This window comes from Brassica oleracea, chromosome C3 (assembly GCF_000695525.1).
Source record: "Brassica oleracea var. oleracea cultivar TO1000 chromosome C3, BOL, whole genome shotgun sequence".
Classification (NCBI taxonomy): domain Eukaryota; kingdom Viridiplantae; phylum Streptophyta; class Magnoliopsida; order Brassicales; family Brassicaceae; genus Brassica; species Brassica oleracea.
In genome coordinates, this window is record NC_027750.1 from 6,253,869 (window position 1) to 6,267,790 (window position 13,922).

The 13,922-nt window shown below is 38.3% G+C and overlaps 1 protein-coding gene and 1 pseudogene across 9 annotated transcripts; one reads left to right on the plus strand and one right to left on the minus strand.

Annotated features, from left to right (window-relative positions):
- The first annotated feature begins 64 nt into the window (after positions 1–64).
- LOC106334945 (beta-glucosidase 3-like) lies at positions 65–6,393 on the plus strand. Of its 9 annotated transcripts, XM_013773344.1 has the most exons (14): positions 173–225; positions 305–368; positions 549–572; positions 652–701; positions 983–1,058; positions 1,139–1,210; positions 1,310–1,397; positions 1,479–1,722; positions 1,819–1,934; positions 2,032–2,249; positions 2,349–2,374; positions 2,450–2,552; positions 2,634–2,730; positions 2,816–3,198. In XM_013773344.1, exons 5-14 carry the CDS (start codon positions 998–1,000, stop codon positions 3,051–3,053), a joined length of 1,263 nt encoding a protein of 420 aa, XP_013628798.1. In that variant the 5' UTR covers positions 173–225; positions 305–368; positions 549–572; positions 652–701; positions 983–997; the 3' UTR covers positions 3,054–3,198. The 9 variants fall into 9 exon arrangements, with proteins under 9 accessions (XP_013628793.1, XP_013628801.1, XP_013628797.1 ...); XM_013773339.1 differs by lacking the exon at positions 549–572 and having other exon boundaries at positions 65–225; positions 2,816–3,201; XM_013773347.1 differs by lacking the exon at positions 549–572 and having other exon boundaries at positions 66–225; positions 2,660–2,730; positions 2,816–3,031.
- A 79-nt stretch (positions 6,394–6,472) lies between these two features.
- LOC106329746 lies at positions 6,473–7,877 on the minus strand (annotated as a pseudogene).
- Positions 7,878–13,922: the final 6,045 nt, after the last annotated feature.

Below are 13,922 nucleotides of genomic sequence, written 5' to 3' on the forward strand. Positions count from 1 at the left end.
AGACACTCACATTAATGGCTATTAAATTTTGATAGAGACAGTTGTTTAGTTCTTGGTCACTCAAACTTCTATGGAGTTAGAGAGAAATGCAAAATGGATTTGGTTTTGTCTCTCATCATTACCATTTCCCTGGTTCTCCCTTTTACTGGGAGATGCAACCATGTCTACAGCAGGAGTGATTTCCCTGAGGGCTTCTCTTTCGGATCCGGTGCTTCTTCTTATCAGGTTCGTTATTTCGATTCAATTTGAAATTTATCTACTCGGATTCTGCTTTTATAGAAAAATGTTTGATGGGTTCTGACAGTGGGAAGGGGCGGCTGATGAAGACGGGAGAACGCCGAGCATCTGGGATACTTACGTTCACTCTCGTAATCTTTCTTTTGGTGTTTTGGATTTTTAGTTATAACCATACTCTTTACCAAATGTTACTTTTTTTTTTTGAGAACTACTGAATGTTATTACATCAACTAAACCAAAGTCTATAAGTGACATGATGGGGATGATCCATGAACCAAAACTAATACTGCATATTTTGGTTTTATGTACAGGAATTTATAGGCTTTAACTTACTGGTAATTAAAAAAAAATTTATTTTGCGTCTGTTTTGGAAATTCAAAAAAATAAAAAAAATTGTTTTAATGAACTTGGCAGGTAACTTAGATAATGGAGACATAGCATGTGATGGCTATCACAAGTACAAGGTTCTTTTTTTCTTTCAACCAAAGGCCATCATTATTGCTAGGACAATTTTAAGTCCTTAAAATAAAAAAAGCAAAGGACGCAAGAGATATCAAAGGACGAGGGACGAAGGACGAGCTGGGACGTTGCTTATATAACGACTTTCCCCCTCGGTCCTAGTGTTTTTGTGGGTCCCCTGCCCTTAAGGACCGGCTGGGACGTTGCGATAATGTTGCCCGTTTAGTTCTACTTTTTGTCATAACATTTAAATATTTTTTTCTTTTTGTTTTTTTAAATGTTGCAGGAAGATGTGCAGCTCATGGTGGAAACTGGCTTAGATGCCTTCAAATTCTCCATCTCTTGGTCTAGGCTTATACCAAGTATGTCTTCATGAGCCCCCCTTATCTTTTTATTACTCGAAAGGATCAAGTTTATAATGAGCTAAACTCTCATTAATTAGATGGAAGAGGCCCTGTTAACCCAAAGGGTCTCCAGTTCTACAAAAACTTCATCCAACAACTTGTAACTCACGGTAAGACGCCTTCTTCATATCCACTAAGGAACTCTTTGCACTCTGTTGAGTTTGGTTTTTAGTTCCTACTACCTGAACTTTAAAGTAAACTTATCACAGGAATTGAACCACATGTTACACTGTACCACTACGATCATCCCCAGGCTCTTGAGGATGAATATGGAGGATGGCTCAACCGCACTATCATGTAATCTAACAAAAAAAAGACTGACATTTACTTAGCTTCTTATACTGATCCTCAGTCTCTTGATGTTATCTTCCATTGCAGTAAAGACTTTACTGCTTTCGCAGACGTTTGCTTCAGAGAGTTTGGGAGTCACGTTAAATTCTGGACCACGATCAATGAGGCTAATATATTCACCATTGGAGGTTACAACGATGGTATAACACCGCCTGGTCGATGTTCCAGAAACTGCTTGTCAGGGAACTCTTCGTCTGAACCGTACATAGTAAGCCATAACTTGCTTCTTGCACACGCCTCGGTTTCAAGATTGTATCGTCAAAAGTACAAGGTAAACCTGCTTATACATGTATATATATGTTTTTGAACGCTTTCTTGAAAATGTGAGTTTATGATGGAAAAGCAACACATTGCATATAACGAGCAGGGTATGCAGGGAGGTTCCGTCGGCTTTGGCTTATTTGCAATAGGGTTTTCTCCTTCTACAAGCTCCAAGGATGATGAAATTGCAACTCAAAGAGCCAGAGATTTCTACTTAGGCTGGTAAGTCGGGCTACAAATGGTGTCAAAAAGGTCTTTCAGATTAGGCAAGATATCCTTATGCTGAGAAAAATGAGGCTGCATGCACTTTGTAATCCAGGACGCTAGGGCCTCTTGTATACGGAGACTATCCATACGTAATGAGAAGAACCATTGGATCAAGACTGCCATATTTCTCAGAGGAAGAATCAGAATTAGTAAAAGGCTCCTCTGACTTTGTAGGAATAACTCACTACACTGCAGCTATTGTCACAAACGTCAAACCTTATTTTTCAGGATACTCAGATTTCTACTCAGACACTGGCATAACTTTGACGTGTAGGAATTCAAAGCATTAATATTTCTTTGTATATATATATAACAAAACAAATCCTTTACTGATCATCTTTTCTTTGTTTTTCTGCTTTGGGATGACAGACCTTTGTAATGACTCATCTACTGGGGTAAGGTTTCAATTGTGGCTACCAATTCAGATGCAAAATTCCTAAAGTTATTTATACCGTCAAGTCTTTTCTTAGTTGCTTTTGGACACATGTGATGATACTCCATGGGCTATGGAAGGTGTCCTGGAGTATATAAAGCAAAGCTATGGCAATCCTCCTGTCTACATTCTGGAGAATGGTCTCTTCCCCTCTCTTCTCTCTCACTTTCTAGTTCTTTTGTCTTAGTCTGCTTGATTCTCTTCCCAATGCAAACGAATACGTAAACCGATTAAGGGGGATTTTCAGCTGCAAGAGAAGGACACACCAAGGATCGAGTACTTACAGGTTTACATTGCTGCTGTGCTCAAAGCCGTTAGGTGATGATTAAGGTGTTTCTTACTACATTTTCTCTCTTGTTGATGTGATAAAGAAAGAAAAGACATATACTATTGTAACGTGTAGGAATGGTTCTGACACGAGAGGCTACTTTATATGGTCATTGATGGATTTGTACGAGTTACTTGACGGATACGGTTCTAGCTTTGGGTTGTACTATGTGAATTTCACCGATCCTCATCTCACAAGATCTCCAAAACTCTCTGCTCATTGGTACTCAGCTTTTCTCAAGGGCGAGACCACAGTTCTTGGTTCTCATGGCATCGCGCAATTGCAAATCAACTTCTCTTCTTCCTCTTTTTAATGTTGCCTTTATATATTCTGATTTGGATCCTACCCGGATTAATGCTTTGGCACTTTGTAGCGTTTTGACCAAGTCACATGACTAAATCTTGGTAGATTAAGACATTTACTTTGTTCTCTAATGGCTTTCTTACAGTTTACGTTTACAACATTTCACCGTTCCTGGAAACTTTTTATTTATGGAATAAGGGTAAGTTACTAAGTTATATTTGTTTCGCTTAATAAAGAACCAAACAAATTAGAGATCATCACTCACATAACACCCCAAACAAGTAACTAAACCGTTTTATTATTAATTGTTTTTTTTTCTATAAATGTATCGGATGAAGAAAAGCTTTTATAGTGGTTTTTGTTTGTTTTCTAGTTTTATCAAAGAAAAAAAAAACGGTAAGTAGAGTGAACTTTTTTTTCTTTGTTGAGTAATAATGGTTTTTAAGTTCTGATAGAGACACTTGTTTAGTTCTTCGTCACTCAAACTTCTCTGGTGTGGGGTAAAGCTAGTGAGATAGGATTGGAGGCTGAGGGTCTACTTATTGTTTTATAACATATCCACGAACATGGAGAGAAAGTGCGAGAAAGAACGACATGATGGATTGGGTTTTGTCTCTCATCATTACCATTTCATTGGCTCTTCCTTTTACTGGGAGATGTAGCCATGTTTACACCAGGAGTGATTTCCCTAAGGACTTCGCTTTCGGATCCGGTACTTCTGCTTATCAGGTTTGCCCCTTTCCCTAGCTTTCTTTCTACTCGGATTCTGATATTGTTTGAAGAGGCAATTGAAATGCTTGCCTTGGTGGTGGTCTTTGAAAGTGGGAAGGTGCTGCTACAGAGGACGGGAGAAAGCCTAGCATCTGGGATACTTTCGTCAACTCTCGTATGACTTTTTCTTTTTAAGTTTGAAAATCCAAGCAATTGTGATTGTGGCAGCTCAACAGAAGATTGATTGTTTTGTTTTTTCTTCTGAACTTGGCAGGTAACTTAGATAATGGAGACATAGCATGTGATGGGTATCACAAGTACAAGGTTCTGTCTTTTTCTTTCTGCTAAAAGCCTCCCTCTCCTAAAGTAAACTAGTTTCTACTTTTATTGTCATCACATCAAAGATTTTTTGTTGTCGGATTATGTAGGAAGATGTGCAGCTCATGGTGGAAACTGGCTTGGATGCTTTCAAATTATCCATCTCTTGGTCCAGGCTTATACCAAGTATGTCTGCTTGTACCTGTTATTAATTTTTTTTCACTTGGTTGAGGCTAATACTACCTCATTAATTAGATGGGAGAGGTCCTGTTAACCCAAAGGGTCTTCAGTTCTACAAGAGCTTCATCCAAGAACTTGTAACACACGGTAAGATCACCTTACTTTCTTCATATCTACTAATAAGCAATTCTTTTGGTTTTAGTTCCTACGTGTTAGACTTAAAAGTAAACTTATCACAGGAATTGAACCACATGTTACACTGCACCACTACGATCTACCTCAAGCTCTCCAGGATGACTATGGAGGCTGGCTCAACCGCACTATCATGTAAACCAAGCAACATTCACATACCTTCTTAAACCGATTTTTGATATATAAAAAAAATTGGAGGCAATTCTAAAGAATAAACTTGGTGTTAATTATCTGTCTTTTGCAGTGAAGATTTTACTGCTTACGCAGACGTTTGCTTCAGAGAGTTTGGGAGTCACGTCAAATTCTGGACCACGATCAACGAGGCTAATATATTCACTATCGGAAGTTACAACGATGGGATAACTGGGCCTGGTCGTTGTTCCGGGAACTGCATGTCAGGGAACTCTTCCACTGAACCATATATAGTAGGTCATAACTTGCTTCTTGCACACGCCTCTGCTTCAAGATTGTATCGACAAAAGTACAAGGTAAACCTGCTTATACATGTATATATAACTCTCACTTGAAAATGTGAGTTTAAGATGAAGGAGAAACATGTTACATGTAATGTACAGAATATGCAAGGCGGTTCCGTTGCCTTAAGCTTGTATGCAATAGGGTTTTCTCCTGCTACAAGCTCCAAAGATGATGAAATGGCAGCTCAAAGAGCCAGAGATTTCTACTTGGGCTGGTGAGTCACACTACAAACGGTTCCAAAATATCTTTCAACATTTTTCTTATGCTGAAAAGAAAACAATCTGCACTTTTAAATTCAGGATGCTTGAGCCTCTTGTATACGGAGACTATCCATATGTAATGAGAAGAACCGTCGGATCAAGACTGCCAAATTTCTCAGAGGAAGAATCAGAGCTAGTTAAAGGCTCCTCTGACTTTATAGGAATCATTCACTACCTTGCAGCTAATGTCACAAACACCAAACCTTATTTTCCAGGATACTCAGATTTCTACTCAGACTGTGGCATAACTTTGTCAAGTAGGAATCAAACACTTAAATCTTTTTTCATCCTTTGATTTTCTATCCTGATTTATTTTGCTGATTATCTCTTCTTCATTTTACTGCATGGGAGGACAGACACTTGTAATATTACAACTTCTCAAGTAAGAGTTTTGGTTGAGGCTACCAAATTTAGTTGCAAATTTTTTTAATACTAGTAAAGTCTTTCTTAGTTGTTTTATTTTTGTTTTGATAAGTGTGCTGTAACTCCATGGGCTTTAGAAGGTGTTCTGGAGTATATAAAGCAGAGCTATGGCAATCCTCCTGTCTACATTCTTGAGAATGGTCTCACTCTCTTCTCTTATGGGTCTCTCTCTCTCTCGTTCTTTTTTTTTTTTGGTCTTAGTCTGCTTAATACTCTTCCCAATGCAAACAAATAGGTAAATCGATGAAGGGGGATTTTCAGATGCAACAGAAGGATACACCAAGGATTGAGTACTTGCATGTTTACATTGGTGCTGTGCTCAATGCCGTTAGGTAAGTAAAGTGTTTCTTACTGCATCTTCTCTTCTCTTTTGTCGATATGATAAAAAAAAAAGATATATACATTACTATTGTAACGTGTAGGAATGGGTCTGACACAAAGGGATACTTCATATGGTCATTCATGGATGTTTACGAGTTACTTGGCGGATACGGTCCTAAATATGGATTGTACTATGTGAATTTCAGCGATACTCATCTCAGGAGATTGCCAAAACTCTCCGCTCATTGGTACTCTGCTTTCCTCAAGGGGGACACCATCCTTCTTGGTTCTCAAGGCATCACGCAATTGCAAAGCAACTTATCTTCTTCCTCTTTAGTAATGTAATGGTAATGCTGCATTAATATGGTCCAGCTTTTTGCAAACATGGAAGAAAGTGAACAATTGATGTGGTAATGATTCTTTGTTCCTCTGTTTTGGGAATTAAATGACATTCAAACCTTATTTTCATCTAAGAATCATATAATACCTCTCTATACGCATCCCCCAAATTGGGTTTAGTTAATAATAATATGATTGCATAGAATTGTGAGACTAACAAAACTCTCAACAAAAAAACAAAGACTGCTATGGTAATGAATCACCATAAATATCATTTCACCATTTAGAAGTACAAAATAAACTAAGACATGATGAAGCCAATTGCACAGTTAAGGCTAAACGTCTAGGCCCGGGAAGAACCAACGAGCATAGGAGAAATTAACAGAGGAGAAAACACATTGAGGCAAAGGTTCAATCTCGCTGGTGGTGAGATCAAACACAAATATATGGTCAGGATTCGTGCTGCCATTATCGAGACCACTAAAATAGATTGAGTTCTTCTTGATCCCTGGAATATCTTCGGCTACAACAGTGATACCCATGTCTAAGATCAGCGCTTCATCGCCCAGAGAGTCGACTACTTCCCAAGTAAACTCGGTTGGGTGAATCTTGTGGACGAGAAAGAACCACTTTTTGGACTTCTGCAACATATTAACTACCTTCAAAAATTGTCCAGATACAGTAACATATTCTTCCATATAAAACTTTCTTTCTTTCAGATACAACTCTTCGTCTTTGCTTCTATCAGGGAGAAAGCCCAGCAAGAGATGCATACCATCTGGAGGACAATCTCCAAAGATTTGTTGTGGTTCATCTCCAGAGAAAGACCAGACCTGGACAGGACAATTGTAGAAACTACTGACGTAGAGCTTTTGGGACGTGTGTTCGTATACCATTTTTTTGTAAGACATTCCCTCGGAAACCAGTCGCCACGAGCGGTTCCCTTTCTTGGTATAAAAAATAGCCAAATCCATTTTACACACAACAAAGTAATCTTTGCTTCTATCGTCTATCCAGAGACAAGCTACGAGGTTTTCAGGTTTTATACCATCATAAGGTCGACGAGGTGGGTATGGTAAATCAATCCTCTCACCTGGTCAAAGGATTCAAAATATTGAGATTCCAGAGAGTGTCACCCATCACGAGCCAGCTGCCATAACTAGCAATAGAGCAACTCTTAACAAAGTCAACACCGAGATCTCTCGTTTTGTAGGTTCTGTCTCTATCGTCTGGAACGAATAACACACAACTGTTGTTGTTGTTTTCCTTCTTATTAGGGAAGAGAATCAGCCATGGAATCTGATTACGCTTTGGGACGCAGCCTCTCAAAGCAGTGCGCCACGAAGAACAGACTGATCTTCCTCGTTTCTATTTTTTTTTCAATTTCTGTTTTTCAAAATTTTATTTTTGAAATCCAAAAATTCTTGTTGAAACTATTTTTAAATTTTTTATTTTAAATTGTTTTAATTTATTTATTTATTTTTAAAAATCTTAAACCCTAGCCCCACAAAACTCCAGCTTATCGACGTCAATGGCCGGAGTTGTCAACCGCCTCCGCCTGTTGTGCTCTGAGCGACCCTCTGCCTAGCCATCATCTTCTGGTCTGTCTCCATCTTGACCTACCAGTTTTCATTTAGCTGATCATGTTATCTTTGTATATTTGCTCTAGCATTTGTTCCTTTGGAATTGCTACGGTATATTTGTTTCTAAGTGTTTTTTTTTTTAATCTTTTTTGGACACTTAGGAACCATTGAGCTTTATAAGCAGAATGGGATCCAAGTTAACACCTTATATCATTTGTTCATTATTTATTTAATGATATTCACATTCTTAGCAAAAAAAATAAAAAAAACTTCATCTTTCAAAGCTAATTAACTCTAAATTAGTTAACTATATGTATATAAATGTCTATTTACTTTTTTAATGAAACATTTTGATAATTTTGAACTTTTAGAAACTATATTTGTGATAAAAAAAATTTAGACTAAAACTAAAGAATTTATCTATAAGATATGTTCACTTTTATACAATAACCATATAATAAAACGAAAATCAAAATACACAATTTAAACAGAAAGAGTAATATCACGAATTCTTATTTTCACTTTACCCCAATTTAAATTTTGAAAAGGGAAAAGATCTTTGCTACCAAATTAGACATGGAAACAATAAGATATATCCGATATATTTAGAAAAAAAAATGTAAAAAGAAAAATTGAGAACATGAATCAGATTTTATAAAAAACATGTTCATTAAGGTATCTGTTTTCATATTTTTATCTTATATAAGATAAAATCACCAAAATAATACCCAACTTTAGAAAGAAAAAAAAAAGCAAAAAAAAAAAACCCCTGAACTTGAATTTGACCAATTAAATCACTAATTTTTTTAATATTGGCCATTTTTATCCCCTTTATATTGGCTGGAGTTTAAGCATTGAAAAAGTTCTTCAGATAAAGTTCTCTTTACAAATAGTTATGATTGCATAAAATTTTGAGACTGACAACACTCTCAGCAACAAAGACTATGGTATGATAGTGAATCACCATTATATATCAAAGCAAAATTAAACTAGACATGAGGATACCCAGATATTTTGGTTTGTGTTGGACTCGATTCCAGTTCTCTAGATATCAAAAGTTTTGAAACCATTCAAATATTTAACAAGTTTTGGTTCTTGTTTGGTTGTACTTTTTCAAATCGGATCGGTTCAGTTCAGTTTTTTTGCCAAATCCTATTTACACCTCTTAGAGATCACGAATAACCATTATATGTTCGACAAAAAATAAATAATAACCACAATGCCACAAATTCATCGATATTTGAAAAAGCGTTTTGTTGTATCCAGCATGCATGGTGTTACAACGTATTCAAAATTCTGCTATTTAAAAGTGACTTCCTTGATCAAACTATGAACCATAATTTGCCCATTTTCCTTCAATTTACAAAAAAAAAAAAAAAACAATTGTACCTACGTCGCTTTGAAAAGAAAAGTTCATGAGTCATTGGATCCTAGCTAACATCTAGTTCATTTTGAGGCTAAAGTCATGTTTTTGAGAAAATTAATAGTCATTTGAACAATTTTGCGAATGTGCGTATTTGATCTATATAGTTATATATTTAATTTAAATCATTAAAATGTAACTAATTAAGAGTAACAACTATCGCAGCACACAAACAACCAAAAAAAACTATCTAAGCACACTTTACCATTCTTCGTTACATTACTAGCTAATCAATTTCCACTGAACCGCTGAAATAATCATTAACTACAAAACAGAAACCTTAAGAAAATATAATAATGCGAAACAATTAAACCCTATATATATATATATATATATATAGTTAATACAACAAACCAGAATGGCACTTTGTTTCTCCTGTTACTTCGTTCTCTCTTTATTACTCTCAAGAATGGCCGGAGTTACAATCGCAGACGCAGACCTTGCAGCAACATTTAGTTGCAGTTTCAATACCATCTCTCCCACCGATGCTACTCTGGAAATCTCCACAGTTAGTTATTCAAGTCCTATCGTTGCCGTGAGAGCCTCGACAACACACTTCTTGAGTAACTATCAAGAAACTTCTAGAATAGTTTCAGTGTTCACTAGAAACACAGAGACTCATGAAGCTAGCCGTTTTGCATCTCCGGCATTCCCGCAGCCGATAAGAAATCGCTGTTCAAGATTTGGGCGCACCACCGGTAACAGTCTTGTAAGGCTCCTTGCCAATACTGCGGCGGAGGTAGCTTACTTTAGTCGCGTAGGATTGACTCAGCCTCTAATAGTCAAAGGAAAATACATTCGGGCAAGTTCGAGATTAGAGACAAGAGATCGTGGAGCGCTTGTGAAAGTAGTGATCGCAGATTCAAGACTAGGGTTTCTTGCGTCCAAGCCAGGAGAGTTCAACCACAGGACAGGGGGTAATGTTCGGTTCACGAGACTTGACAAGTACGAGAGGAGTGACGTTGCGGCGGGAACACTCATCGTGTTCGTCGCCATGAAGGCTCCCTTTCCGCTAGGCCGAAGAATAAGGATCTCTATTAACGGGTTGTTTCAGATTCCAGAAGTCATAGAAAGGAACCTTAGGGCGGTTATTTTGAAGACAGATAACAGGTATCCAGAACACGTAAGAGACCTTGTGCAATACATCGATCTGTGCATAAACCCAATCGTTGATGGCCTTCCAGATCAAGGAGAGTATTTACCTACCGTGTGGGATGATACGCCTAAGGTATTAATGGAACATATCATGGTTGCAGCCGACGTATTTGATGCATGTCTACTGAGTAACGTCCTCGGATTTCTTGGAGCAAAGATCAATGGCTATTTGGACGAAGGTCTGCCGCTCATCGCAGGACGTTTCGAGTTTGCTAGATCTACATGATCTAATAAAAGAGACATGGTTTACTGATGTTTCTAATAGACTTCTCCCATTTTCTTAAAGTTTATTGTTAATGCGTTGTGTGATGATGAACAAAAAAAAAATTAAAACATTTATGAGCATGAATGTTTACTAGATCTCATCTCATGTTATTTAAGAGCATTATCAATGTTATTCTATAACTTGAAATCACGTTTAAAGTCAGGTAGTTTTCCCCTTCTTATAATACCACAAAAGCTCGTTTTAATGTATATATTTTGGATTGTGTTTAAAATTTAGTGGAAAACTACCGCCTCAAGCTGATCTCACGAGATCTCCAAAAACTCTCTGCTTTACTCAAGGGTGACACCACCTTTCTTGGTTCTCAAGGCATCGCACAATTACAAAGCAACTTCTCTTCTTCCTCTTAGACTCTTTAGTAAAGTAATGGTAATGTTGTATTTATATGGTCCGGCTTTTTGCAAACATGGAAGAAAGTGAACAAATAGATGTGATAATGATGATGGCGATGGCGGATCCGCCGGATTTACCTCTATCTCCGACGATTAGAGGTGTTTCTACGGAGGAAGCCCAAGTTTCGGATCGGGTTACGATGTCTGGGTTGGGATCTACTGGGATTTCAACTCCGACGAAGGATGTGGATAAGAGGCGTCAGCAAAACACTGCCGTCTGTTCCCTTCAGTCCCTTAGCGCCCCGGGACGGGAAGGATGTGGATATGGAGGATGTGGATACGAAGAAAAGCGATCAGGAGCAGATTCTTCCGATCAAACCTAAAGGATCGTGGGTAGGCGCAGTTCAAGGTCAAAAAGTTCTGAAGAAATATGACGTTGAGATAGAAATGAAGGATGGGGTTGGATCGATAACGGTTCTGGAGGAGATAACGAAGGATGTAGCTCCTCTCTGGGATGATTTTCTGATTGGCAAATTTCTGGATGAGGTTCCTCACATAGCTAAGGTACACGCGATTGTGAACAAGATTTGGAACTTGAATGATAAGGCTCAGAGGGTAGAAGTCTTTGAGGTGAACTCTACGACGATGAAGTTCAGAATCTTGAATCAGGCGGATAAAAACAGAACTCTAATAAGGGGGATGTGGAATCTAGCTGGAATTCCGGTGGTCATGACGAAATGGTCGCCGGTAGTAGAGAAGGAGAAGCCTCCAACACAATCGATACCAATGTGGGTTCATGTCAAACGAGTTCCTTTGACAATGTTCTCGTGGCAAGGGTTAAGCTACCTAACAAGTCCATTGGGAGTTCCACGGAGATTGCACCCGGAAACAGCTCAATGCTTAAACTTGGAGGAGGCGAAGGTGTTCGTTAATGTGGATTTGACGAAGGATCTACCTATGCAGCTGAACTTCAATATCCAAGGAGAGGTGGTCTTGGTGGAATACAGCTACCCGAGGCTACCAAAGAAATGTGTGAAATGTGAGAAGTGGGGTCACAATGAGAAAATCTGTCCTATGGGAAAAGAAGAGATACAAGAAAATCAGAATGAAGTGGAAGATGGAGAAATACGAGTGGGGGAAGAGGATGTAGATAAGGAAGCTTTGTGTACGGGGGATAAGGTTCAGGAGAGTAACACAAATGAAGAACGGGTTTTGGAAACAAATGATAAGGTGGAAAGGACGTTAGAGCAGGGTAAAGAAGAAAAGGGTAGTGAAAACAAGTCATCAGGGGAAGAGAAAACTCCTGAAGAAAAGAAGACAGAACAAACTGAAGAATGGGCTGATGTTTCTCCATGGAAAGCAAGTCGGCCTCATAGAGAATTGGATTTTGGGCAGGTATCTATACTTACTAGATCCAGATTCTCTGTTTTATCTCCGGATGAGGAAGAAAATCTTGAGGAAAAGAAATAGGAAGATGAATCTTCTGAGGAAAACGAGGAGGAGTTGATTGTTACTCGTCAATGCTTGCCTCGGGATTCCAAGTTAAACCACAGATATCTGAGAGGAGGTCAGAAAGTTCAGGATGCAGGTCCGAGCTATCTGAATAGAAAGAAACCCCGACGTAATTAATATGTCAGGTTTTTTCTGGAACATGAGAGGCTTTAACAAGCAGTCAAAACATATGATTGTGAAGGATTGGATTAGGAGAAGTGATTTTCAGTTTGGTTGCTTAATTGAGACTAGAGTAAAGGAGGGTAGAATGAAAAGGATTTTGGCAAAGGTGGTTCTGGGATGGTCTTATGTGGCGAACTATGAGTATAATAGATTTGGGAGGTTGTGGATAGTATGGAGTTCGAGAGTGAGGGTTACCCCCTGCTTTCAGAATGATCAGTTGGTAACTTGTTCGATTCTTATGGAAGGGATTGGAGTGGAATTTTTTTGTTCTTTCGTTTATGGCTTGAATCTGCCTGAGGAGAGAAGAGAACTATGGCAGGATCTTAAGGATCATCAGGACTCTCCTATCATTAGGAAAGCTCTGTGGATTACAATGGGAGACTTCAATGAGATCTTTAATGGTACAGAGCATTCAGTGGATGTTTCTCTCGATTCTCTGGGGATGAGAGAGTTTCAGGAAACTGTGGAGTATTGCTCGTTGGTGGATATGTCTTTTCAGAGTCCCAAATTTACCTGGAGTAACAAGAGGGATAATGGAGTTATCTGCAAAAAGTTAGATAGAACTCTTATAAATGAAGCTTGGGTGAGATGTTTTCCTCAGTCGTACTGTGTGTTTGAAGCGGGTGGTTGTTCCGACCATCAAAGATGTAGGTTTGTGGTTAAGGAGGAGGAAATGAAGCCACAAAAGCCTTTTAAATTTGTTAATGCTTTGGTTGATTCGCCTGAGTTTCTTCGGCTTGTTGAAAGCGTTTGGTCGGAGACAGAGCCTCTCTTTATCTCTACGTCTGCTTTATTCAGATTATCTAAGAAACTCAAGCCATTAAAACCTCATCTGAGAAAGCTAAGTAAGGAGAAGTTTGGTGATATTTTTAAGAAGACAAACGAAGCTTACAAGAATCTTTGTATGACTCAAACAACAACATTGGAAGATCCTGGTCAAAGTAATATGGAGGCTGAATCGATAGCTTATGATAGATGGGTGTTCTTATCAAGAATCGAGGAAAAGGTTCTAAGTCAGAGAGCAAAAGTGCATTGGCTAAATGTTGGTGATGGGAATAACAAGAGTTTTCACAGAGCTGCGAAAGTTAGAGAAATCATGAATTCTATCCGAGAGATTAAAAGAGCTGATGGTTCTACTGCAGATACTCAAGAGGAAATTAAGAAAGAAGCCGTTGATCATTTTCAAAGTTTTTTTACGTATGTTCCTG